Below are 24,152 nucleotides of genomic sequence, written 5' to 3' on the forward strand. Positions count from 1 at the left end.
TTGTAGCATAGCCCCTGATAACTTCGATTGAATAAACATGCATATTAATAAAGCACTGAGATAGATGGAGATTAAGAGCTGCAGTCTGAGCCGCTAGCATTAGCCACATGCTTTAGCCATGTAACTAACGCATGTTCCAAAAAGATTAGATGAGATGTGAAACTCTTTCATATCTGTTAAAAGGCTACAAATACTCAAACCAATGTAAGATACATTTGAAAGCTTTATTGCATTTAGTTAGCATACAAGGCCTTTGGGAATTGGGATTTGATCTGACATGAAATGTTCATAAAACAACCAAACAATAAATAGCAATCCAATATTTATATAAGCCCCCGAACTCTTCGATGCCGCCTCGACACAGGAGAGCACCGTCGCGTTATATAAAGACAGGAAATGCTCCTCCCATAGCAAGAAATGGCCCAAATCCTGAAAGTGACTTATAAACAACCCCCTAGTGGAAGAACAACAACAACAACAAAAAAACTAAAACCTGGATCTCAGATAAAACAATGGAAACATCTACATGTTCTAAGGCAAAGCAGCCTCAGGTTGTTATAAGTTCTCAACTAACAAGATGACAAAAAAAAAAACAAGCATCATTTCATTCTAAGGGAAGACAAGACATTAAATAGCGCGGCGGTTGAACAGCCTGGTCTTTTCTCTCATGACCATCTACGCTGCTCTAAAAAGGCGTTCCTGCAAATGCATCTAAAATGACTATATTAAAAAAACACGTTTTTAGAATTTGGATGTTAATTTCTCTTGAAATCGTTAAACTGTTTTGTGTAAATAACTGAAAGGTTTAAAGCAAATGAAAGATTTTGATGATGACGTTGGATGAACAGCGTTGAAAGAAGTGAACATGATTGGATAAAATGGAAAGGTTTTTTTCTGCTGTGGAAGAGGAAGGTCACGTTATAGAACAGCAAAAAAAAAAAAACAGAAAAGAAAATATGTGTAGAATTGTAAACTGAAACTGAAAATACTGCATTTACAAGTCTTAGACAGGTAAGTACGAACAACGCATCAAAATACTCTGTTGAGAACAAAATAACTTACATTTCCTTGAACCTATAAGATTGGATGTCATATAAGACACTTTATCATTGTTTATTTAAGGGAAAAAAAACACAACATGAGCAAAAGGAGAGTGTCAAACAATTAGCACGAATAGCTAAAGGATTTTTCGTGAGAGAAATCATGAAATGAAGAAATAAAGGCAGAGCAATCATGTGTTATCATCACGCGCTGGTCGTTTGTGACCCACTGGGGTAAACCTACTCACTGCATGAAAGAAAAAGAAAGTACACCCCAACACTTCGTTCCTCCAAATGAATAGTCACTGACACCCCCCCGTACACCACGCAGGTACAGGGGCGTCTTCACTACAGTAAACCAGAATGACGCCCATCTGTGCTCCTCTTCTATTTTCAGTACAACTGTTTTGTTAAACATCTCTTTATGGTAACGCACATACTACATGTATATACAGATAACACATGTATATACTTCTGTATGTGACTTTTCCCTTTGGTTACCTTGCGATTTACCTTAAGGTGGGCGGCCACACGGGGGGGGGGGGGGCAAGGATCGGCTACGTCTTTAAACATTCTCGTTACCTACCCAGAATACACGGCAAACTTTACACAGCAACACTAACAAAACGCCACACAAATGAAGGCATCCCACTTGACCTCGATGAGAACTTTGCGTTTTCAATTCTTCCCTTTTCCTCATTGCGATTTTACAAACCCGAACATTCTGGCGCGCGCGCCCAAGTCGAGTCAAGTAGGAAATGTTTTTGGTGTCAGGTAAACAACAGAGATAAAACCGCCTCGGTTCAGCTTCCACGACGCCTTCTAGGCTGTCAAAAAGAGACGCTCTGAAGTTTTCAAAGACAATACCATAGGTGTCAAAATGACTTACATTCAAAGTGTTGTGGAGACATCTGCCCATGTTCTGCCCCCCAGCGTGTCTCTAGTCTAGTTTAAATGATCCTTTCTTTCCTAATACATTCGTTTTGCATGATCACCCGGCCGGCCTTGCAGTACCAGGATAAAAAGTGCAACACAACGATGCTTCAACCGTCAACACGTTGCGCTGTGTGCCAGTGAGCGATAATAGCTTCGCTCCTGTATTAATATTGTTTATTGTACTACTGTAACTTTTCATGGTAGTATTTATTTACAGATAAACGGCCTCAAGAAATCCAGAAAAGCCTACGTCTCAATTATTTTGGAAGCTTAGACAAAAGCAAAGCTTAATCCTCCGTTAGAAATTAAACAAATACGGTCGACTATATCGCATGACAAAATAGTGTTTTTATTTGCTGTAGTCTAATTCATCATTATGGTTGCTCCTCCCATTCAGATCTGATCTGGAGAACCAATCTTTGCTTGTGGATGTAAAATACGTCGCTACGTACGCTGGTGCACAAATGTTAACACAATTGAAAAATTTGATATGAGAGATATTTAACTGGCGATAAAAAAGCTTAATCAGAATTCAGTGAAGTGCATGGATCCCCGTTTCCGTGTCTTGGACAGCGCTGCAGGTTTAATGTTGTCTTTGGAGAAGTTTTAACAGTTTTCCAGTTTATCTGCAGCATCTGCTGCAGAAAAGCCACTTTACGTCACAGGATGAAAAATCAGAGGACAGGAATTTTAAGTTATACAATCGGTGAGTTACAGCGAGTGATTTTCAGCACTGTAGCACGACTGAAGTTAAGGCATGGGGGGAGGTCCATCTCAAAAAATGTATAATCGCTCTTATCTTTATGTTGTATGTGTTACATAAACTAGCTATCACAAGGAGCTAAACTCTGGAGTTGGGTATTGTATAAGAGCTGATAGAAGCGCACGGGTCTAGCATGAAGAGCAAGGAGGGGTGGGGGGGGCTCTGCAAGCTAAGGTGTGGAGCGTCGCTCTGGGCTTAGCTGCCCTGCGTCATGCTCTGCATGTGTTTGGCAATGTCGTACACGTAGGTAATGTCCGGCCTCTTCTCCGGGTCAGGGTTGATGCACATGTCTACCAGGTTCCTCAGCTGGTGAGAAGGACGGGGGGGGGGGTTGAGAGGCAGAGAGAAAAATAACAGTCATTGATACGGGATTGATTCCAAAAGAGCAGCTCCAGAAGGGAACACCCCCCCCCCCCCCTACTGACAGAGCTGCTCGTCATTAATGAGCTCCTTACACAACGATAGTAAATTAAATGAGTTGAGACAAAGACGCGAGGCTGGGTTAGCTTACTAATCGCTTATTGACCTGCTGCTATTACCCCCCCGACAACCACCACCACACACAACCACACACATACACACACACACACACACAAACACACACACACGCGCGCTAATGCTACTCGTTTGCCATCCGGAGACGCCGCTCGCATGTGAAGGCGAGTCAAGCTGCTGATTGGCGCACAGACAGCCAACGGCATCATTAAAAAAATAAAATAAAAGACGAAGAGGCAAGAAAAAAAAATCTACACAAGGTCGCTATGGTAACAGCCTGCTAACTTCCTGGCCGCTGTTGTGTGGCATCGGCTTGGACGACTTCTCGTCAGCCGCTGTGTGTGTGTGAAAGATGCAAATGCAGACAGGCTGAGAATTAGTCCCACAGAATGGAGATGGAGAGAGAAAGAGAAGAGATGCAGATATGTAAAATATTCATGTGCTTCTTTGCATGGCGAGTAGGGGGGGAGAGTGGGGGGGGTGTCAGGTGGAGGGTGGGGGGGGGTTAGTGAAGGGAGGCATGGGGAAGAAGCATAGACGGAGATGGTTAAATGACACAACAAAGATGAGCAGCTGACAGTTTGCTGCCGATCCTTCAGGAGCATTGTTTACATCCCGACAGCCGCTGCAGGCACCCCCCTCATCTCCATCTCTCCATCGCCCCGTCTCTCGCTCTATCACTCCCTCTCTCTCTCTCTCGCTTTGTCTCCCTTTCTCCCGGATGCGGGTGACATGTGGAGCGACTCGGCTCAGCGTGGTTATGTGTGTGGAGAGGGAGCTCTGGTAACAAAATATATACACTTGCACGATTGCTGCTCATGAAACTCGCACGCAGGCGCTACAGAATCTTACGACGCATCGCAAATTAGCCTTCATCCACCTAACGAAGTAAAATACGAAGCTGCTCTCTCTCTGTCCGAGCAGAGAGATGGAAAAAAAGACAAAAATCAGCCTCCGGGGACATCATGGGCAACGCTGACCAGTATGTTTACAGGCTTTATATTCATACAAATATAATCTATATCATGTGTTGGCTTTGTATTTTTATAGAACAATCGTTTAATAAAAAAAATGAAATACAGTATGTAAAGACATCAACTGGAAAACAAAGTCCATTAATGGATTTGTTGATTCTGTCTATGATTTACTTAGTTGACAAAAAGAAAGCAAAATATTTAATATTTCAGGTTCTCAAATGCGAGTGGAGTTGATCTCAGATTTATATCAATCTAAAATGAATATCTTTTAACAAGATAATAAATATATATTTGAAGGCTAGAAAATGAACATTTGAGTTTTTTTTGACATTTCATAGACTGAACAAACGAGTATTGGTCTATTAATTATAATTTTTCTTTAAGCGGATCACATAGGAACGCTCGTCCCCATCTCTTAAACGTCAAACTTTCTGCTCTGCAGGGAAACTTTTTGTCGGCTATCAAAGAAATGCACATACCGACAAAGTCCGGCGTCATTTTGATGGATCTGATTGGGCGTGCATGCGTGTAAATCAGAGTTTGCGTGTGCATTTAACTTAATATATTTATTACCCACAAAAGATGGCATGCAAACACAAAACCATTGACGTTCATACACACGTCAGCGGCAATCAGCGACGAGGCGATCTTTAACCGCAGCCTGACTAAATTACATTTTTGAACACGGGTAAGTCTTTGCAGAATTACAGCACATGACTTAGCATTTCTTTAAGGAAACATGACACTCCAGCCCATTTAGTCCCCCCCCCCTCACTTTGCAGCAGGGCCAGATGCTTTTGATATGTGCATTTAATTTTCAAATGGCTAAAAAAAATCATAGCTGGTCTTTTGATCACAGAGCAAAATCATACTGTACATTAGCTCAGACAGTTGGGTGGATTTCACTTACATGTATATAAAAAAACACAAGTCAAAATCAGCAAACTGGCACAGAGAATGAGAAACTGGTCATGGCTGCTCAAAACAATAGTTCCCTTAAAAGACCAGAAGAATTTCCTTTTAAGTCTCAGGGTGTTTTTCCATGAGCCAAGACTATCAGGAGTCCTTTAAAACAGCGAGTCGGTCCATAGCAGCTTAGCAGAGCAGTAAAACGTTACTGGCACAGGACTCACCTCCTCTGAGTAGTGATCTGAGGGAAGAGGGGGGTAGTCACACTGTTCGATCTTCTTACAAAGGGAGTAAAGGTTCATCTTATCCCCATAGAATGGACTCTGAAGGGCTGCCATCTGAAATACAGACACGAGGAAACAAGAGAATACATTTAGAGAGGAAGAGGTAAAAGATGAGAAAAGGATGCGAGAGGGCAAAGAAATACCTTGAAACACGACTTCAACAGATGCTGCCGCGTGGTAAAAATAGACCCTTCACGGTTAACCGCTGTCAGGGTAAAATGATCCACCGCAAAATTAAAACCACCGGCAGTTGAGGTGATCTTGTAACAATGCAATGCTCTGCTAGGGAACGCCGGTATTCCTGGCAGACCAGAACCCCCATCTTATAGCAACAGTACAAACGCAGTCTGCTGCACCACGGAAAACATTCAGGAATGGGTCTGAGGACCGTGACAAAGGGTTCAAATCGCTGCAGATCTAAAAAACATCCCAATCTGAGCAAGAATCTGCAGAACGGGCCGGATCAGACGGAGACGGTGATCCCATCCCACAACCCACAGGACCCGAAGGATCCTCTGATTGTCATCCTGGTGCCAGACACCGCAGGACACACTTGATGTGTTTTAGAAACGCAACGGAGTCCTACACAACCCGAGGCAGGTGGTTTTAATGCTGCGGTTGATCGGGCCTACGATTTATTGATTAAAGGAAGGAGCGCTTGGCAGTGAGAATAAATAAATACAGACAATTTGATCATTCTGAAGTTCTGCGTATCAAATGCAGGAACGTATTTGTGATGTATGTATGGTCCAAAAATCAAAGAATGAAAACAAAAATTAGGACGAAGGACTCTCTCATGTGGTTTCCTCTAGTTTGCGTTCTGCGGCACGGTTTTGGAAACTTAGTGATTCGAATGAGAGGAAATATAGAGCTGAGAAAAGAATGACAGAAAGTGAGGAGAGGAGTGTTGGGATGCTGGACGAGAAAATGTCTCAGTTTGTTACAGCAGCAAGAAAACGGCATCCAGTGGGAATGAAATGCAAGCAAGCAGAGCGGAAGCAAGATGGGAGGAATGGAAAACGTATATGTGGAGGGGAAACGGGCCTTCTGAAGAATAGAATAAATGCTAGGCTACACGTTCTATGATTCAGTGCTTTCAGAACCAACGCTACTCCAGGCTCGTGTTGGGCCTGCACAGAATTGGTGTGTGTGTGTGTGTGTGTGGATGTGTGTGCGCTGCCTGAAAATATTAACTTCTCAGACAGCGAGAGGAAAAAGAGACCGAGACAAAAACCTGCAAAGGGAAAAAAAAAAGCAAATCTTCCGGCTATACAGACGCCAGAAGGCAAAGGGTTAAACAAGACGCCGTCGTATTTTCATGCATCTTCTGCTTCTGACAGATGAAAAATGTCAACTGTCCTGTTTGTATTTGGGAGTTTTTGCACTATTCATCTGCTTCATTAGTGCCTGGTGCTCCTCGCCCCTGACAGCTGCCGGCCCCCTGCTCTCAGCGCGCACACACACACACACACACACACACACACACACACACACACACGTCTTTTTTCAGACTGTGTCGTCGCGTTGGCTTAGATGATTGACTCACTCTCTGACCTCTCAGGCCTTGGTGTGTATGTGCATGTGCACGTGTGCACGTGTGTATCTGTATGGTTCATTGATATTCGAGAGACATACAATGCACACGCATGCCTGCTGTCTGTCTAAGGGGGTATGAGCTGCCTGTGACAGAACACACACACGCACACGCACACGCACACACGCACACACACACACACACACACACACACGCACGCACGCACACACACACACCCTCCTTTGTTCATCGCTCTTCCTCAGCTGGCCAGGCTGTGCTCTCCCCAGCCCAGGCATGTAAAGCCAGCTTCCCTGTCTGTGTAAAAGGTCTGGATGGGACCTTCAGCTTAATTAACACTGATCCTGAGCTCTCTCTCTCTCTCTCTCTCTCTCTCCAGCTTCTCCTCCCTGTACGCCAATTAAAAGGAGCTGCGAGAGGCTCCCGTCTTCTCCCTTCACCCCCCCACCCCTTTATCCCTGGAGCCCTTACAGCTTGGGACTGAACGGCTCTCGCAGGTTCTCACTTACTCATTTATAAACACATTTACAATTTACAGGCTAATAATTCATCAAAACAAATACCTAAAAGTTAACACATATTCCACACGCATATCAATCTGACTGAGACACACACTACAAGTGAGGAAAGCATGACTTTTTCATGTCGTCAATGGTCCTTTCATGCAGTTTTATGATTATATATTAATCAAGGTAATAAGACACAGTGCAGGGACAATCATTAAAAATAAACCCACACTCAGCGGATTCATCTCTTCTACATTTTAAAAAAAGAGGAAAAGAAGAAAGATGAGACGCAGGCGGATGGACAGATGAGTTAGAAGTGCCAGACTTTTCTGATGAGTTGATCTTTTGAAGGAAGCTGATAAAGGAAGTGTCCTTAAGTCCACATCTCGACGCAGCTTGACAAAGTTTTAGTTTTTCTATTGTGGCCTTTTAAATAAACCACCAGTAAGCATAGAGGCTTTACCATCAGACTGGTGTCTCTCTGTTCTGCACGAGAAAACAAGAACGTGCGTTTCCCAAAATGTCAATCTACTGCTTAAGGGTTTGAGAACATGGTCGTGTACTTCAACTAATTACAGGTTCTGCTTCCGAAGGTTAGAATGGTTTAAGCTGAAGACCAAGTTTGTGCAGGAAAGGCAAACACAGGTTAAACATTAGAAAAGTGATTTGAGGAAGACTGAAAATGTGAATAAAGGTGAATGTTAGTGCATCAAAAACTATACAAACTGTATGAAATAGGGTTACCAAGGCTTTCCACTGTTAGTAAGCTCTGGCTGCAAAAAAAAAAAAAAAGTATACAGCGTTAGCCACAGGGCCAAATCATCACATGCAAACACCAGCTGCTGAGAACCCAGCATTTTGGGCCTCATAAAACCAACAGCAAAACAAGAGGGGAGGGAGCGGTATAAAGCAGGAGGCATGAGACACAGGCACAGTCAGAGGTATGGGCGGCTGAGCTCCTACAGGAAGGAGACGCATTCCAGTAAACCTTTTCAAGATCCCCCCCCCCCCCTCTGCTAAACCTTCTACAAAACATAGCAACCGCAAAACATCCGCGCAGGCTGGAGACCCACAGAGTGATAAATGCATATCTTTAACGAAGGACGAACAGGGCGAGAGGGAGAGGGCTTCTGATGCCAAATATGAGGCGGTCTGGAGAGCAGCGTTTCATTGACTGGCTTGTGAAGGGACCCCCCCCCCCCCCAACCTCAGCAAACAACAGCACTGTGGCATAGGAGGTGTGGGTGAGGGGGGCACAGGGCAGGGCCAGCTGATGTAATGAGGTTGGACACATGGAGAGAGGGATCAAAGAGAATGAGAGATAAAGATAGACGCAGACACAATGACCAGGTATTGACGGGTGGACCCTTCGGACCCCAACTCAACCCCCAGGCATAGCAAAATGTGGAGTTGTTTCACACATAAAGCGCCAAAATCCCTGGGACACATGCACACGCACACACACACACACACGCATATACCAGCACCATCCCACTGTATGTTCACAACACAATCAATGAGAACCAGGAGGATCAGGATGGATTTGTATGCGAATTCCTTTTGCCTGAAGGTTAAGTGAGGAAAGGAGGGAAGCATGCGGAGGAGAGGAGAATAAAGCGGAGAAGAACGGAGGACGGTACACGTAGACGGTAGAGAGTGGAAAGCCAGGGTCTGGTCTGTGAAGAGAATATGCATGGCCTGGCGAGAACCGCTCCGGTAACCACAAGGCAGTAAAGTCTTTATCTCCACCGGATCCTTGCATGGCTCACCTTAACTTCTTCCCACTGTTCTTTTGCTCTGTCTAACCTTCTGTCTCCTCTTTCCCTTTATTCTCTCTGAAGAGCTCTACTGCCTTTTCTAGATTCCTATATTGTTCCTATATAGACTACTAGACTAGATGATTTCACCCTACAACTTTATTTCTCACCTCCGAACCTCCCAAGGGAGCAACAAGTCTCACTCTCTCTGGCTCTCGCCCTTTCCTCTCCTCATCTCTGGCCTCATCTTGCTTTCTCAGCATTTAGTTCAGGCTCCAACCCCTGGCAGCTGGCCTAAGGGTAGAAGTCATAAAAGATCAATGGACTGTGCTCCATCTGAAACGATCAATGCTCCGGCTGCTCATGCACCACTATGACAATTTCAACATGAATTGCTTCTTTGACAAAAAAATCTGGGGGAAATGCTGAAGTTATTCCAAAGATAGAATCTTCACACACAAATAAACTAAATCAAAACAGTTTTTTTTGGGGGGGGGGGGGGGTATTAAGGGTGTCTTTGGGATATGTTTACTGTCATTCCTCTTTTCTGGTGTCTCCTGTTTGGAACTCCAAATTCCTCTTCAAAATTCTCTGAAATAGTGTTCAAATGTATGCATAAAGGTTCAAAAATATGTTTAAGTAAACCTAAATGTAAAGAAATCGACAAGACAAATTCAACCTGACAAAATGAACCATGACAAAAATAAGCTTAATTAAATTTGCGATGTTGGGAGGACAACACAATAATGATACCTGCAGAAATACTATGCTATGGGAGTACTGCAAACAGAGCAATCTGGTTTTTATTAACAGCGAAAGAATCATCCTTCGTGTACAAACAAAAATACCACGTATAAAAATACAAAAACAGAATGTGACCTACAGCATCCACTGCTTTTAGCCAACCACAGCTGAGCACCACCGCACTGCATTGTGGGGATCTAATTAGCATGAAGGACTGTGGTCTCTGAGCAACCATGACCTGCAAGCTGAGCTAAAACTTCCACCTCGATGCCCGAGGCGCTGCAGAGAAGGTGCAGTCACTGGTGCGTTGAAATGCTGCCCAAGTGATCAGCAACTCGGGGGAGTTAAGAGAACGAGAGGAGGGGGCATGTGGGTGTTTTCTTGGCCGACAGTGTGTCTTTCAAAACGTGTACCGGTATGTGCGTGTGAATGTAGGGGTCGGCAAGATGAAACGTCAGATTGACTGCTATCATCCATGTCCATCATTGCTGTGCTCCTCCCTCTTTGTTCCCTCCTCTCAGGCTTGTTTCCACTCAGTGTGGTCCACAGAAGAGCCCTGCGGTGTGTTGATCCTGACTAATCAAACTAGTCAGCGTCACGAGGAGGCCCGATCTCAAACACACGGCCATGTCAGATCCCGTCGCCACCCGGCTTCTCAATGTTCGGTTCTCAGACTAAAACAGTCTGCAGGTCTCAGCTCAGCCGGGCGAAAGCTCAAGAAGGAAGCAACAGGAAGTGAAGCCACGCAACACATCGGCATTTATGCTATAAATGTGGGCGTGTTCTATAATTTGCACAAGATACTTTGGAGCGAAGTTGGATGTAATTCCAGCATAACCGTGTATCAGAGCGGAGGTGTCATTTATATTTGAATGTATTTTATCGCACCACCAGGCTGTGATTATACGCGTGGATTTGAGGCCGTTAGCTTGTTAATGTGAGCGTCTGAGGCGATGTGTTCTCATGTCACTCCTCCAGTTGAATGCGAGGTGACAAGTGTGTGCACATATTCCCATAGTTTACCTCGTACAGCAGGCATCCTAGCGACCAGATGTCAGATTTGAAGTTGTATCCGTTTTCATGTATTCTCTCTGGTGACATGTAGTAAGGAGTACCCACTGGAACACAGGGGGAGGAAAGCAGGGGGGGGGGGGGGAGACAGAGGAAAGGGAGGGAGGACAGAATGAGATAAACAGAGTTAGGGAAGGAGAACGGGACAAAGAGAGTGAGCTTTAACATGGCCGCGGCGCAGGTCAAAGATGTGTCGTGTTTCAGGGTCGGGATACTCACCATCCTCCCACAGGAGTTAAGAGAGTAAAGGGAGACTTTGAAGGACATTGACTTTGTAAGCGCGAGTTAAAAACGGTTTGTTGTCATCACGCACATCCACGCAATCTAAGTGCCACGAAGCTTCACTTACAGCAGACGTACATGCACAAAATAGGCAGGACTCCGTTCTGATTACTGGGACTCGGTAATGATCTGAAACAGTAGTCAGAGAATACGCCCAGGCAGCGGCGGTGGAGCCTCAAACGTTGGCCCATTTCTGGTTCTGGTTTGGAAACTCGAGGATCCCAAACTGCCATTGCGACTGGCGGAGTTCCAGAAAATCAGACTCTCGCCCAAGTGGACACGAAAAGCAGCCGCAGCTCAACATCTCATCCATAACATACTGCAGGGGAAATCTGCTGCGTCTTTAGCCGAATATAACCGGCCGCGCTTTTCATTTGCTTTCTGTTTGCTATGATTTCCCATGTAAAAGTCTATCAAGCACATCCAGCAGAGGTTTTATAGGAATCACACATGGTTAAAGGATGGAAATTTTAACAGCCTTCTAACCAGCAGTGAGCAGCGCTCAGACTTCTTAAATCGCTAAAACAAATATGTGAAAAGAGGCTTACTTGGGCTTGCTAATATTCCGATGACAGTTACACACATTGGTGTGCATCATCCATGAAACAGATGGCCTGACACTGCATTGTTTTATTTATGTCCCGCTCTTTGCAGCTGTTTTTCCTACTTGTTACGTCCGCCGGGGCGTTTGTTATCTCTTTGATATTTCCGTTAACATTGCAGTCAATGGAGCTTCAATAGTTGTTCCTCAATATCTCGGTTGATTATTGACAGATGTTTATGGGGTTTGACGCAGTCATGCAGGGTGGGGGCCTCTATCTCACCACCGAATTTTCTCCGGATCGGATACAGAATGGCGTCAGTAAAAAATATTTAATTTTAACATTTAACATTCAAAAAATCTGCTACAAATACAAAGCAACTTCGATTCACTGGGACTTTTCATGGTTGGTGTATATAAATATACCAAGAACAATTTAGAGCCTTTTGGTGATGATCCAGATCACCATGTGGACGATGTAAATCCAATGAGCTGCTCGGCGGAGGCCTGTGCTCTAGTTTAAAATGCAACGTACCCACTGTCTAATCAGTCAAGACAGCAAATCATTTGACCTCTTTCCTCTGCGTTGGTCGATTTGAATCTTTAACAGTATTTGACGGCACAGGCTGTGAGGGAAGATCAGGGCTGAGGGTGCATATGTAATGAGTTCACCTGCAGAACTGGAAAATGTGCATCCAAGGACACACATGCCCCCCCCCGCAATAGGAAAAAACCTCATTTTGCCAGATGCATTTTAGTTACAAACTACAGTGCAGTTGCTGCACTGCCACCATAATGTTAGCCCACATAACAGGTCAGAGGAAACTAGTGCATTAATAATTAATAGAAGATCACTTCTATTCATTATTAATGGAGGGGACTACAGCATTTAAAAAATGAATTGAAGGGCAGCACAAGAAAAATACACATAATTTTAAGTGTGCTGTTTTGAATAACGAAGGGTTACCTGTCATTCCAAAAACAATCAGCGAAGCACAAGCAAGAGATTGGTAGTGGATGAATGAACCGGAGAATTGGGATTTCCACTTTAATTGGTCATCAGGTTGTTATTGTGGTTTCTGCGTGTGTGACTCATGGTGCAGGCTGAACAAGCGCCCTATTAGTTGATTAAAAAGACTGCCTCTCTTATGCTAATAACTGAAAAAACAGGCAGCAGCGTGGGGCTGAAGGGCCTTCAACATGCTAAATTTAGGTTACAGTATTCATTCATGCAACTAAAGTGAACATAATGTTGGGATTGATTTCCATTATTGTGAAAGGACGTGAAAAAACTGCACGCTCTGCAAAGCCGGGTAATTGTAGCTGTACGAGGATAAGAGGTGAAATATTATACAGTGTGAAGAAGCCCAGAGTTCTGACTCTTTCTTCAAATACATTTATTGTTTTGAGCACATATACCTGCTAAAAATTGTTTGTTTAACCTGAACCTCAAATTATTATTTTTTTAAATGCGGATTTATGGTTGGTTCCAACGGGAATGGGTTCCAACTCTTATGCTTCAAGCATAACTTGAAATTGTTACGTGTTTACACACGACAACAAAACACTGAAGTGGTGGTAAAATGTTGCTACTTAGGAACATTTATTGTTTACCTGTTTTTCTTTATTTCCATGGTTACGGGTTGAATTTAGGCTCATTCTGTCAGTGGGATTAGTTTGAAATGAGTGTATATCGCTAAAAGTGTTCAATATTCTCTCACAAAATCCTGTGTCTCCGTGTGTGTGTGTGTGTGTGTGTGTGTGTGTGTGGGTGACTGAGTGAATTGAAAGCCTGGATGCTGACAGGCTGTGTGCCTGGACCTCCATCTCATCTCCACCACCCTGTTCAACTATTCAGCTTGGTGGCTGAGCTCATTACAGACCCACGCTGGCACACAATTGTGTGCACGTGCACGCACACATGCACGCACATGCTCACACACATCCATTGTCATATTCCTTCTATCCATCTCTCTCACTTCGGCTTTCTTTTTCCTTTAACTTTTCTCTGTCACTGTCATAACCTCCTGTTCTGTCTCACTTTTTCATTTCTCTCTCCTTTCTCTTTTCTGTGTCACTGTCACATTCTCTTTCATACCTGATACACTCTACCTTTTTTTGTTTCTTCTCTTTCTCATTCTCCCTTCTATCTTGCCCTGCCTTGCTTCCATTCTCTCGCTCGCTCTCTATGTGTAGCTGAAAGCCAAGGTGCCAGAAAGGGCAGAGTGGAAAGTAAGACTGAAAACAACTTAAGATAGAAAACAGCAGCAGGAGAATTTAAACAAATTGAAACAAACAGGAATGTCAAGGTGAGCACCGAGGCGGAGGGAGGATGCGGTCTGAGTCCCTTCCATCAACAGGCCATGCCACCTGAGAGATATCATCTGCTTCTAGATCATCCACTGTGTGGATTCCACCAGCATCCACATATACATATACATAAAATATTCTTGGCAAGGTACAAAGCAGTGTTTTTGCCGCACTAATGATTAAAATATGACAAAAGAATATGTCACACAAGTCTCCACAGCACACATCACATGGTAATTTATGGTGAAGTATAAACTCTGGCCCAATTGCAAAATATACTCTTTGATTTGGCTGGTTTTCTGGAGATGAATGAAGCAGCATGGATTGGCTGGGATAACGGATGACGGCATTCCAGTTGACCTTTCTGTATTTCGGGGCTGCATTTTCTCTCTCTGCCTAAAGAGGGTGCTGTGGACTCAACATTTAATGAGTAATCACAGACTCCATCATGCACCTCTGCTGGCACTGCAGGCTGCTTAGTTGCTTGGGTTTCTGTTGAGTTGATCATGTGGTTAACACTTTGTGAAAGGATGGGCTGCTGCAGCCTCACCGGGGATGAGAATAGCACGCCGTTTGTGGTAATAACAGTTCGACATAAGGAAGCGAGACGTTGTGAATGACAACATTTATATTTGTCTTTGGAATTTCATTTTCTAAATTTTCCATCCTGAAGCTGCCAAAACATCTGAAGGGATTAAAATAATGTTCCACATTTTGCTGTGCAATACAGGACATTCATTTGGTAAAACATGGCACCAAGAAATGAAATTGAACATGACTAGGAGAAAATATCAAACAATTTTTTTGGTTTGTAATTTACATGAACGCGCGATGACTGAACATGAAATTATTTTTACATTTAAGAAGCTACTTTACTGGCAGGACAAAGCTGTAAATGTAAAATAATAGAATCTTTAAGTCAAGTCCTTTGGAAAGCTGTAATTCGTTAAATCACATTTTAATTTCTTGTCATTGGCTTGACTCCAAAAGCTTTACAGTACAAGGCCCATAGTCCATGAACACCTCATGTGTTAAAGAATGCACGGAAACATATGGCACCATTCTGTTCGTCAGATTGCACAGCTGAGGTTTAGTGCACTGATTGAATCTTAAAATAAGCCACATTGACACGACGGAACTGGGATGCAATTCTCACTTCTTTTTTCCATACAAATAGATGTGATATAATTTTAGTCCTTGCAGGCGATAAATACAACAACAAATACCTAAAATGATCATAGGGATTGTAAAATCTGTTGGATTGCTGTATGTTAAACATTCACAATAAGATCTGTGTGTCAAAGGCCCAGTCTTAATCTGCGTTAAGTTCAAAGGTCAAGGCAACAGGAAATGGCTAAGTGGCCAAAGAAGGAGCTGGACTGTGACACATGGCTCTGGGCTCACCGTGCCTAATGAAACACATCCAACTCTGGGTGAGGACTGGGGGCCGAGTCAAAGTATGTGTGTGTGTGTGTGTGTGTGTTCATACATGAAATTGTGTGATTAACTGTGTATATCGACATATACTGTTGTAAATTACCTAGTGAGTGAGCAGCAGTTGTTTTGGAGCTGAAGAATCGTCCTAGTCCCAAGTCTCCTAGTTTCACTACTCCTGTAGCTGTGATAAAAACATTGGCTGGCTTGATATCTGGAAAGGAGAAGAGGAGAGGAGAGGATGATTCATTTTGGAAGGTCACTGCACATAGTGTAAAACTGCAAATGTGAATTTCTTCCAATGTGTGCGTTTTCTGAATAAATGCTAATGTGACAGATCAGCCTTTGATTTTACTGTTGTGGTGTAAATTGTGAGTGGCTTTTTAATAGTCTCTGCTCAGCGGCCATTAAAGCCAAGAGCTCAGGATTCATTAGTGTCCCTGTGCCCTAATCAGAGTCCAGCGGAAGTACACCACCTGTAGCTGTGTGTTCGTGCCTCCGTGTTTATGTATGTGTGTGTGTGTGTGGAATGGATTTGACTGGCCCTGCTAAAAGAACATGTGTCCATAAACACCGTGTTCTCTGGTCTCTGTGCGGTTTAACAGCTACATTTAAGCCTCGATCTTAAGCAACAAGATCATTCAAGGTTTTCATCTATTTTCACTTAAATACCAGATTTATTCTGTTTACAAGTAAATAGAAGTCAAGAAAGCAGGAACAAGCGGCAATTTCTTAACACTATTTTCCTACCTTCCAGACATTTACTGGTAACAATTCTATTTAGTAAGCTATTAAAACCCAAGTCGGAGTCTTGTTTGCTGCAGTTTGGAGGTAACGCTAATGCAAACCAGCATCCAGGTAGCTCTCCTGCTTCTCCTGTTTGCTTGAGCCTCGCAACCTGAAGACTTGTCAATGTCTTAATGCTAATAATCGTCTTGATATGCTAGGAGATGCCACATTTGTGTGCAACTGGTGTGTAGCTTTATTTGCCAAAACATTCATGGTGGCTCAATATGTATATTAGTATTTGTGTGTGTGTGTGTGTGTGCTTCAGTGCTACCTCTGTGCATGACTCTCCGGGAGTGCATGTGTTCAAGTGCACTGCAGAGCTGGACAAAGTACTTCCACACTGTTCTCTCTGGGATAAGTCTCCTCTGCTTCTTAAAGTGCTGCATAGTTAAACACCAAAACAAGCGCGCACACGCACACACACACACGCACACACACACACGCACACACACACACACACACACACACAACATATCAAATGAAAAACAATCATATGATATATGCACAGGTAGCGTCCAGCTTTCAGTGGTTCCAGTTTGCCTTGTGATGATCCAGAGTGGTTTTTCAGACACAGCTGGAACTTTGACAGTGACTGTGATTGTGAGGAGAGCTGCAACTATTTGCCCTCATTTCAACTCTGAGTCGAGGAGTCAAGTAAAGTTTAAACTTTGTGAAACAGCGAAAATAAATTCTAAATTATCCATACCTTCTTGTAAATTCTACATTTAATTGTCAGGTTATCAGTAAATTCATGTATCAGCCTCTCTGCCACTCAATTAATGCCTTTACCCGCCACATCTAACAACTGCTTGAAGACACCACTTCAATTTATCCCACTGCATAGACTGAATTTATGAAAGTGAAAGATAGTCATACATTTAATAAATGCAATAAACAGGAATGACTGTAGGATGCTTCTTTATTGCCTGTGGGGAATGTCCCCAGACTCCCTTACAGAAAATGACAATTTTTTAAAGTTGTTGAACGGGGAGAAACTTCAAAAACTTTATGAGCCACTGTCTACGACTATTTTTTATTATTTCTGCCTTCATGTAAGAAAGAAGAGAAGATAAAAGCGTGAAAGTGCTTTGCTGCACTTAGTCTTGTCTTTGTCCTCAAGTCATAACAATTCTGCAAATTAAATGCATGACGTTGACGTTAACAGTTTTCAGTTGGAGTATGACTATCTGCTGAGGTCAAAGTTCAAAGAGTAGAAAACATGTGATTGTTCAAATTGGTCCATGGACCTACTAAACAATGATAGATGGAAGAAAAGGAGAAGATGGATATGGAGAATGCAAATAGTGGAACAATTGATGAAAATGAAGGTAAGGTTGCAGGTGTTGCAAAAATACATAGAGAAAGAACAGGATGAAGAAAAAGATGAAGAAATGGATGGATAGACCCTGGTCTACATCCAAACACAGCCTGAGTGAGATTCAATTGTTCCCTTGCCCCCAATTTCCATATCAGAGGACTGTTTGATGTCAATGGAGGAGCACAAAGACGCCCACCGGCACCACCACCCTGCTAATGGCAAACACCACACATAAGTGAATGCAAATCAAAGACCATTTGATTTCATTTGAATGCTGAGATGGTCAGAGAGAGAGAGAGAGAGAGAGAGAAAGAGAGAGAGAGAGAGAGCAAGCATGAAGGATAAGAAATCAAAAAGAATGAAAAACGTGAAATCCATGCGTGAGGAGAGGGTTCTGCTTTACATATGGAAGACTGTGCAAATGTGTCTAATTCCCATTACACACCGGAGGGGTAATCTATGGCACGCACCTCTGGACCACCACAGTTACATTCAGACTCCAACCAATGAGATCGGTGCAGGAGAGAGTAGTCACATGTAGGCCTGCATGTTATCGGCAGTCACATGGAGATGACACATTTGGAATTATTCCAACATCTCCAGCAGCTTAGTTAAGGTAGCGACACTCAGCGTTTTGCTACGATACCTCCCCATGCTGCCATGATGATGTGTCTTTTTAAGTCCATCGCTGCTTCCAGGGTGGCGTCTACACATTCTTTGCTTACACAGTATCCCACATGGATGCGTTCAGCGTGCGTGCCTGTGAGTGTGTATGTGTGCGTGCGTGCGCGTTGAGCCTGGCCTGCCATGTTCACTCTCTTGTACCACTAATCCTCGCCTCTCCTAATTTGCTGTGTTGAATTGCACGGATGTGGAGCCGCTGACTATGACTGCAAACAGCTTGTCGAGCTGTGCTGATACAACGCTGCATCATTTATGCATGGCGGGGTAGACTTTATACATGCACACCTCTCATTTGCTACACTGGCAGGTATTTATGATAACCAGGGGTTTGATCTGGCTCAAAGACCAATAAAAATGTGTTTCTTCTGCTTCAATTAGAACAACACCCCCCTGCAGAAAACCTAGCTGATCCAGGTTAAAAACATGGCCAACCTGACACATCTATGCGCTCTTAGTCACACACCTTGATTCAAACAGAAATTTGAATTTTACAAATAAAATAAAATAAATCACTCAAATGATTACATCTGAGGGATATTTAGCAGAAATCTAACAGAGAGCAGACTTTTTAATGATTTATGGGCAGTAATGAGGCATGAGGGGAAAAAAAATAAAGCTTCTAGCAATCAAACATTCCTCATCAAGGTTTTACTACGTTTGGTGTTGGTTCATTACTTTAACATGTAGTATTAGAAATATATGTAAGAAGATAAAATATTTTTTTTCAAATACCCCTAACATGCTGGAACATTAATGAATGTGTAATTTTTAACAGTGTCCTTTTCACAGTCGGTGTAAACGTCGACACACATCACCGAGATCGTTGCGGGAGGTGTTGCATTAGCTGGTTTTAGGTGTCCCTCTGTCAGACCGTATGATTCAGATTGAGTCAACGTCCGCGCAGCGTTAAAAACCTTGGCACGACAACAAACCACAGACCTCCTGCCACCGCTCCTCCGATCGTAAAGAGCCACGTCAGCAGTTAGTCGCTTCCTGTTAGCCAATCATTTTGGCACCAAATGTGAGATTCTGTGTTGGACTGGCTTTTTTTTTTTTTCCCCTCCAGCTTTTAGACACGGCAGAATTTCCATTTGTCCGATAAACAAGGATATTCTAGTCTCGAGTCTTCAGAGTATTTCAAGACAAATCCGCCGCACAGGGAGCAGTCTGGGTACTCTCTGAGTGATCACAGTTTGTGTTGTGACTTCCTCACCTTGATCATACGTGAGAGGTCGCCTGCATCCGCTAGCTCCAGGACTATGTTCAGCTCGTTGTCCTCAATGAAAGACGCGTGGTATTTTATCACATTGGGGTGGTTCAGTTGCTGTTGGGGGGGGGAAAGAAGTCAGAAAAACAGAAAACGTGTCACATTAAAAGCTTCAATCGACACATTCCTGAATCCAAGAGTGAAAATCAGCCCTTGAAGAATCGAACGAAACTACAGGACCAGACGTCTACATTTATCCAAAACGTCAGCAGATAAACAGCACAGCGTTGTGTCAGGAGCCCTGCAATCCATTGTACTTTCGGAAACAATTAAAACAAAATAGCCGAATCCATATTTGGAATCATATTGGGATAAGCATGGACCTAATGAGATGGTTTTGTTCGCCAGTGTGACAAAGCTGGGTGACATGTCATAACAACTCCACTGTCTGTGATGACAACAATCCATGTGTGAGACAGACACGCACGCACACACACGCACACACACACACACACACAGGCCTGACAGGCTGATAGTCAGAAAAACAAGCATCCCGGGCTCATCTCTGGCTGAGATTCCTTCCCGTTGGTTGGTCAATAAGGTAGGATCAGCGTTCCCCGTAGTAAACAGAGAGTCTCTATCCATCCAGAGAAAGATGGAAAAAGGGGGGCGGGAGTGGGAGGTGCAACGAAGGGAAAGAAACAAATGACATAGTGACACAGACAAGGAAAAAGAATGATGGAGACAGGACAGGGTGAAGAGATGGGGAAAGAGAACAAAGGTGAGGAAGAGAAAAAGCAGGAGAAGGAAAAGGTGAGCAGTATGGGAGGAAGAGAGAGACAGTGATATGTGGTAGAGAGACGTGGAGCAGTGGTGTGGGGGGGGGGGGGGGGCATGATGCGAGCAGACGGAACGGTGTGACATGCGTCCTCCACTTGGCTCCGCTCTGCTTTCTCTGCTGTGATTAAAGAAATGTTCATGCTCCGGATGATGCCGAGAAAAGGGGCAAGGAGAGCACAGTACAGTCGACTCCGCAAACACTCCACTCTCCACTCCTCTGCATCCCTCAGCAATCCCCATTCTAATTCAGTTTCTCTTTCTCCTCCTCGTGTCTCCATCTTTCTTTCTCTATCGGTCGTCCTCTCGTGCCAGATGTATTTTTGGCTCGGAGTGGCGGTTCGGCTCGGCTCCACACTGTAGCACAACCAGGAAGTGATGACAAGTCCCCCCCCCCACGCCCGCCCCCAACCCACTCTTCTTCCACAAATTGAACCTCAGGCGGAGGATACCGAGAAATAAAGAGATATGTTCACTTGCAGACGCTTGTATAAATGATGGATGGGAGCGAGCTGCAATACCGCATTGAGAAATATCAAAAAGAGTCTGGCATGATTATGTAATTACTTAATCACGCATGACTCTTCTCTACAGATACCTATTTGGGTGAGCTGATAGTGTGTTTCAAAGACGAACATGATACTGACAGAAGCTTTCTGAAAGCAAATTAATGATGATGATAAATCAAGTGTGTTTCTAAAGGGAATTGCATGCTTGCTGGATAGCAGCTGGTGGAAATAGAAGCAACAATCGTAAAAATAAAAAAAAAAGAAAGCAGTGCGACGCCTCTGTGGCTCACTTGGTAAATCCTCGACTTTACTGCAGAAGACTGGGCTCGCTGTAACCCTAACCCTGACTGTAAATATGATCTATCTCAAAGCTAAATGACTGCACGGAGCTCCAGCTGATTAAGGTTAGGAAAGAGCCGCTTCATCACAAGCTCAAATGAATGTATATATATTCTTATAGAGAGTCCAAGAGACTGAAATTAATATATAGTGTGCATATCAAGTTCAATAAAGCTGGGTGTTGGCAGGTCTGTGCAGAAGCCAGGCATTCCTGCATGCTCACAGACACACAAACACAAATACACAACACACAGACATCATTACATCTTGACTGCCGATTAGGGCAGATCGTCAGCCTCCCGTACGCAATTCAGGCTCCATAGTAACCACAAGTAAGAGGAATACAAAGCTGCGGAACTTCAAGAATGGTGAAATTATCCGATTGGCAGGGAGCAGGCTATTTCTGCAAACCGACATTCCTTGCAGCGAGGATTTAGACAAAAGAAGTGAGAGAGAAGTGAGATTTTCAAGTTGAAATCTTCATGCCAGAACCGGAAAATACAGATGAATGAGCAGACACAAACAAACAAACAAACAAACAAACAAACAGGCAGACCGTTAAAAGGCTATCACGGTGTGTGTGTGTGTGTGTGTGTGTGTGTGTGCCTGTCTGTGATCACACGCCAGTATGTGTGTCATTCCAGTCGGTCCATGCCAGTGCGCCTCTCATTATTCTGATTTGGCCCCGTCTCCTGTTGGCTGTCTGGTGGGGGATAAGGCAAGAGGACTGTCCCTCTCACGCTCAGCCCGTTATTATCATGCCGGATGGGCAGCGCATAACTTCCGTGTTCACTAGCAATCGGTTTTCAGGATGGAAAGAAGCAGAGAAAGGGGTCTTTGGGTCGGTGCCGGTGGTGGTGGGGTATGTGTGTGGGTTGCGTGGCTAGTTTGACAGGGTTGGGCTTTGAGAGAACTGTTAAGAACCGCGATGCAAAATTCCAAAAACAGCCTATGTGGCACTTTGATGTTGCCTAAACACTGTTGTGGATTTTCTTTTAGAGCAGAAAGATGACTCAGAGTTCAATCAGGAAACAAGCTGCATCTATTCAAATGTGCATGCAGAGGGAGAGAGCAGGTGTCGCAATGTAGGTTTCACCTTACCGCTAATAAAAATCAAGGCTCAATTATTAAACCTGTCTAACAGGTGAGGCCTTGCTCATTATTCCTGCTTCAACATGTTGTAAACAATTTTTTACAAGAAAGCAGCAGCGACGGCGCTGAATCGCACATCTGTGTAAACGTGAAAGGAAAAAGCAGGGTGGGGTTGTGGATTACTGCCTTGATTAATTAATTGATTTAATTTAGTTCAAGAAAACAAATCTTTTGAGAACGCCTTCCCCTCCTATTCCAGGAGAGAATCAACCATTACCTATCTGGGGTGGTTACTATTAATATCTCACATTATCTAATTAATTTATAAGAAAAATAATAAAGTAAAATAAAGGAATGTATGAGATCTAGTGATAAAAAAGAGGAATTGTGTCACCTTGCAGAGTGTGATATTTAACCCCGTCCCTGCAACCCAGGAGGCCAGAGAGACACAGATCCAAACGAACCCTGTTGTCTTGTGCTGTCAAGTCAATAAATGTGCTACTCGGATTACAGCCCTCTACGGGGTCTCGCCTACATGCGAGTATCGTTGTCTTTGATTGGCCCTAAGAGCCCCAAGGGCATCACTGATGTGTTTGAAACCAACTAATTGGTTTTGTTTTCTTTCCTTAATGTGTATGGGCTAGTGTGTGTGTGTGTGCAAAAACTGCCTGCAGTGCAAACCCATGCGAAGACAGCACTCATATATGGAGGGAAATACAACCAAGAATGCATGAATTCACACATACACCCAGTCAAACCACAAATACACACAACTCTGACATGTCGAGGATCTTGCAGACAAGTGGGGGGGGGTATTGAAGCTGTCATTAGTTTGTTCATTAGTATTTGACAGCAACCCAGCTGACAAATGTTTATGGCAGTTTGATAAATGCAACCACTGTTTCGGGAAAAAGAAATGCAAAGTTGTAATGAGAAAAAGGAGGCGGTAAAACATCAAGGGAGACATGAGGGAGGCCGCTAAATTCCCATCCTGGTGCACTGCTGCCCAGTTCTAAACATTACAAAAAGATAAAAAACGGTATTTTTGGCATTTGAAAAAGAGTCAATGTGAGCCTGGAGGAATGCAACACTGCACCCCTGCACGCGCACGCGCACGAGCACACACACACACACACACAAAGAGGAACTGTACAATCGCTCAGACATAATCATTCATATTCTCACTTGTGTGCACAACCCCCCCCCCCCCCCCCTGCATTCATATCCACGTAAAGAAACACAAACCCGTGCATGTGCCCACACAACAGCGCACAAACCCGAGCCGCCTGGTGCAGATCAATTGTTTTCCTGTGGTGGAAGGTCTCAGCTGAGGCACCTTAAGAGAAAAGAGCTCAGCGCATGACGCCGTCTCCCTCTCCTCTGGTTCTTTACCTTAAGGAGATCTATCTCTTTGATGCAATCTTGCCGAGCTTTGGCATCCATCAAGTCGAATATCTATCAAGAGATCAAAAGGGGAGAGAGGGGGGAGAGAGGAAGAGAGGAAGAGAAAGAAAGGATGGAGAGGGGTGTTATGACATATTGAAGAACCAGTAAGATGGAGAGGTATAGACAAACTAGAGGGGGAAAAACACTAAACAGAAAACACGGTTGGTGTCTCATCATTACAGCTGTTTCACACACACATATAAGGTACAATCCTCCTTCTGTGCTATGAATATGAACAAGGCCTGAGTCAAAGTGTGAAGGTATCGAGGACTCCACTCATATTTCACTTCACCGTGACAAAAAATATAAATAATTCATGTGCATGTTTAA

General features: G+C 43.7%; 1 protein-coding gene across 1 annotated transcript in view; it reads right to left on the reverse strand.

Moving 5' to 3' along the window:
- Positions 1 to 210: 210 nt before the first annotated feature.
- Positions 211 to 24,152, reverse strand: part of nek7 (NIMA-related kinase 7) — a 43,598-nt gene continuing 19,656 nt past the window's right edge. The window contains exons 4-10 of the mRNA XM_068743159.1: positions 23,769 to 23,831; positions 19,606 to 19,716; positions 16,662 to 16,770; positions 15,708 to 15,815; positions 10,987 to 11,081; positions 5,345 to 5,458; positions 211 to 3,045 (exon numbers count right to left, since the gene is read on the reverse strand). Coding sequence (XP_068599260.1) covers positions 2,935 to 3,045; positions 5,345 to 5,458; positions 10,987 to 11,081; positions 15,708 to 15,815; positions 16,662 to 16,770; positions 19,606 to 19,716; positions 23,769 to 23,831 — 711 coding nt within the window. The 3' untranslated portion in view covers positions 211 to 2,934. The remainder of the gene's footprint in view (positions 3,046 to 5,344; positions 5,459 to 10,986; positions 11,082 to 15,707; positions 15,816 to 16,661; positions 16,771 to 19,605; positions 19,717 to 23,768; positions 23,832 to 24,152) is intronic.

The sequence above is a fragment of the Brachionichthys hirsutus genome, chromosome 9 (genome assembly GCF_040956055.1).
Source record: "Brachionichthys hirsutus isolate HB-005 chromosome 9, CSIRO-AGI_Bhir_v1, whole genome shotgun sequence".
Lineage (NCBI taxonomy): Eukaryota > Metazoa > Chordata > Actinopteri > Lophiiformes > Brachionichthyidae > Brachionichthys > Brachionichthys hirsutus.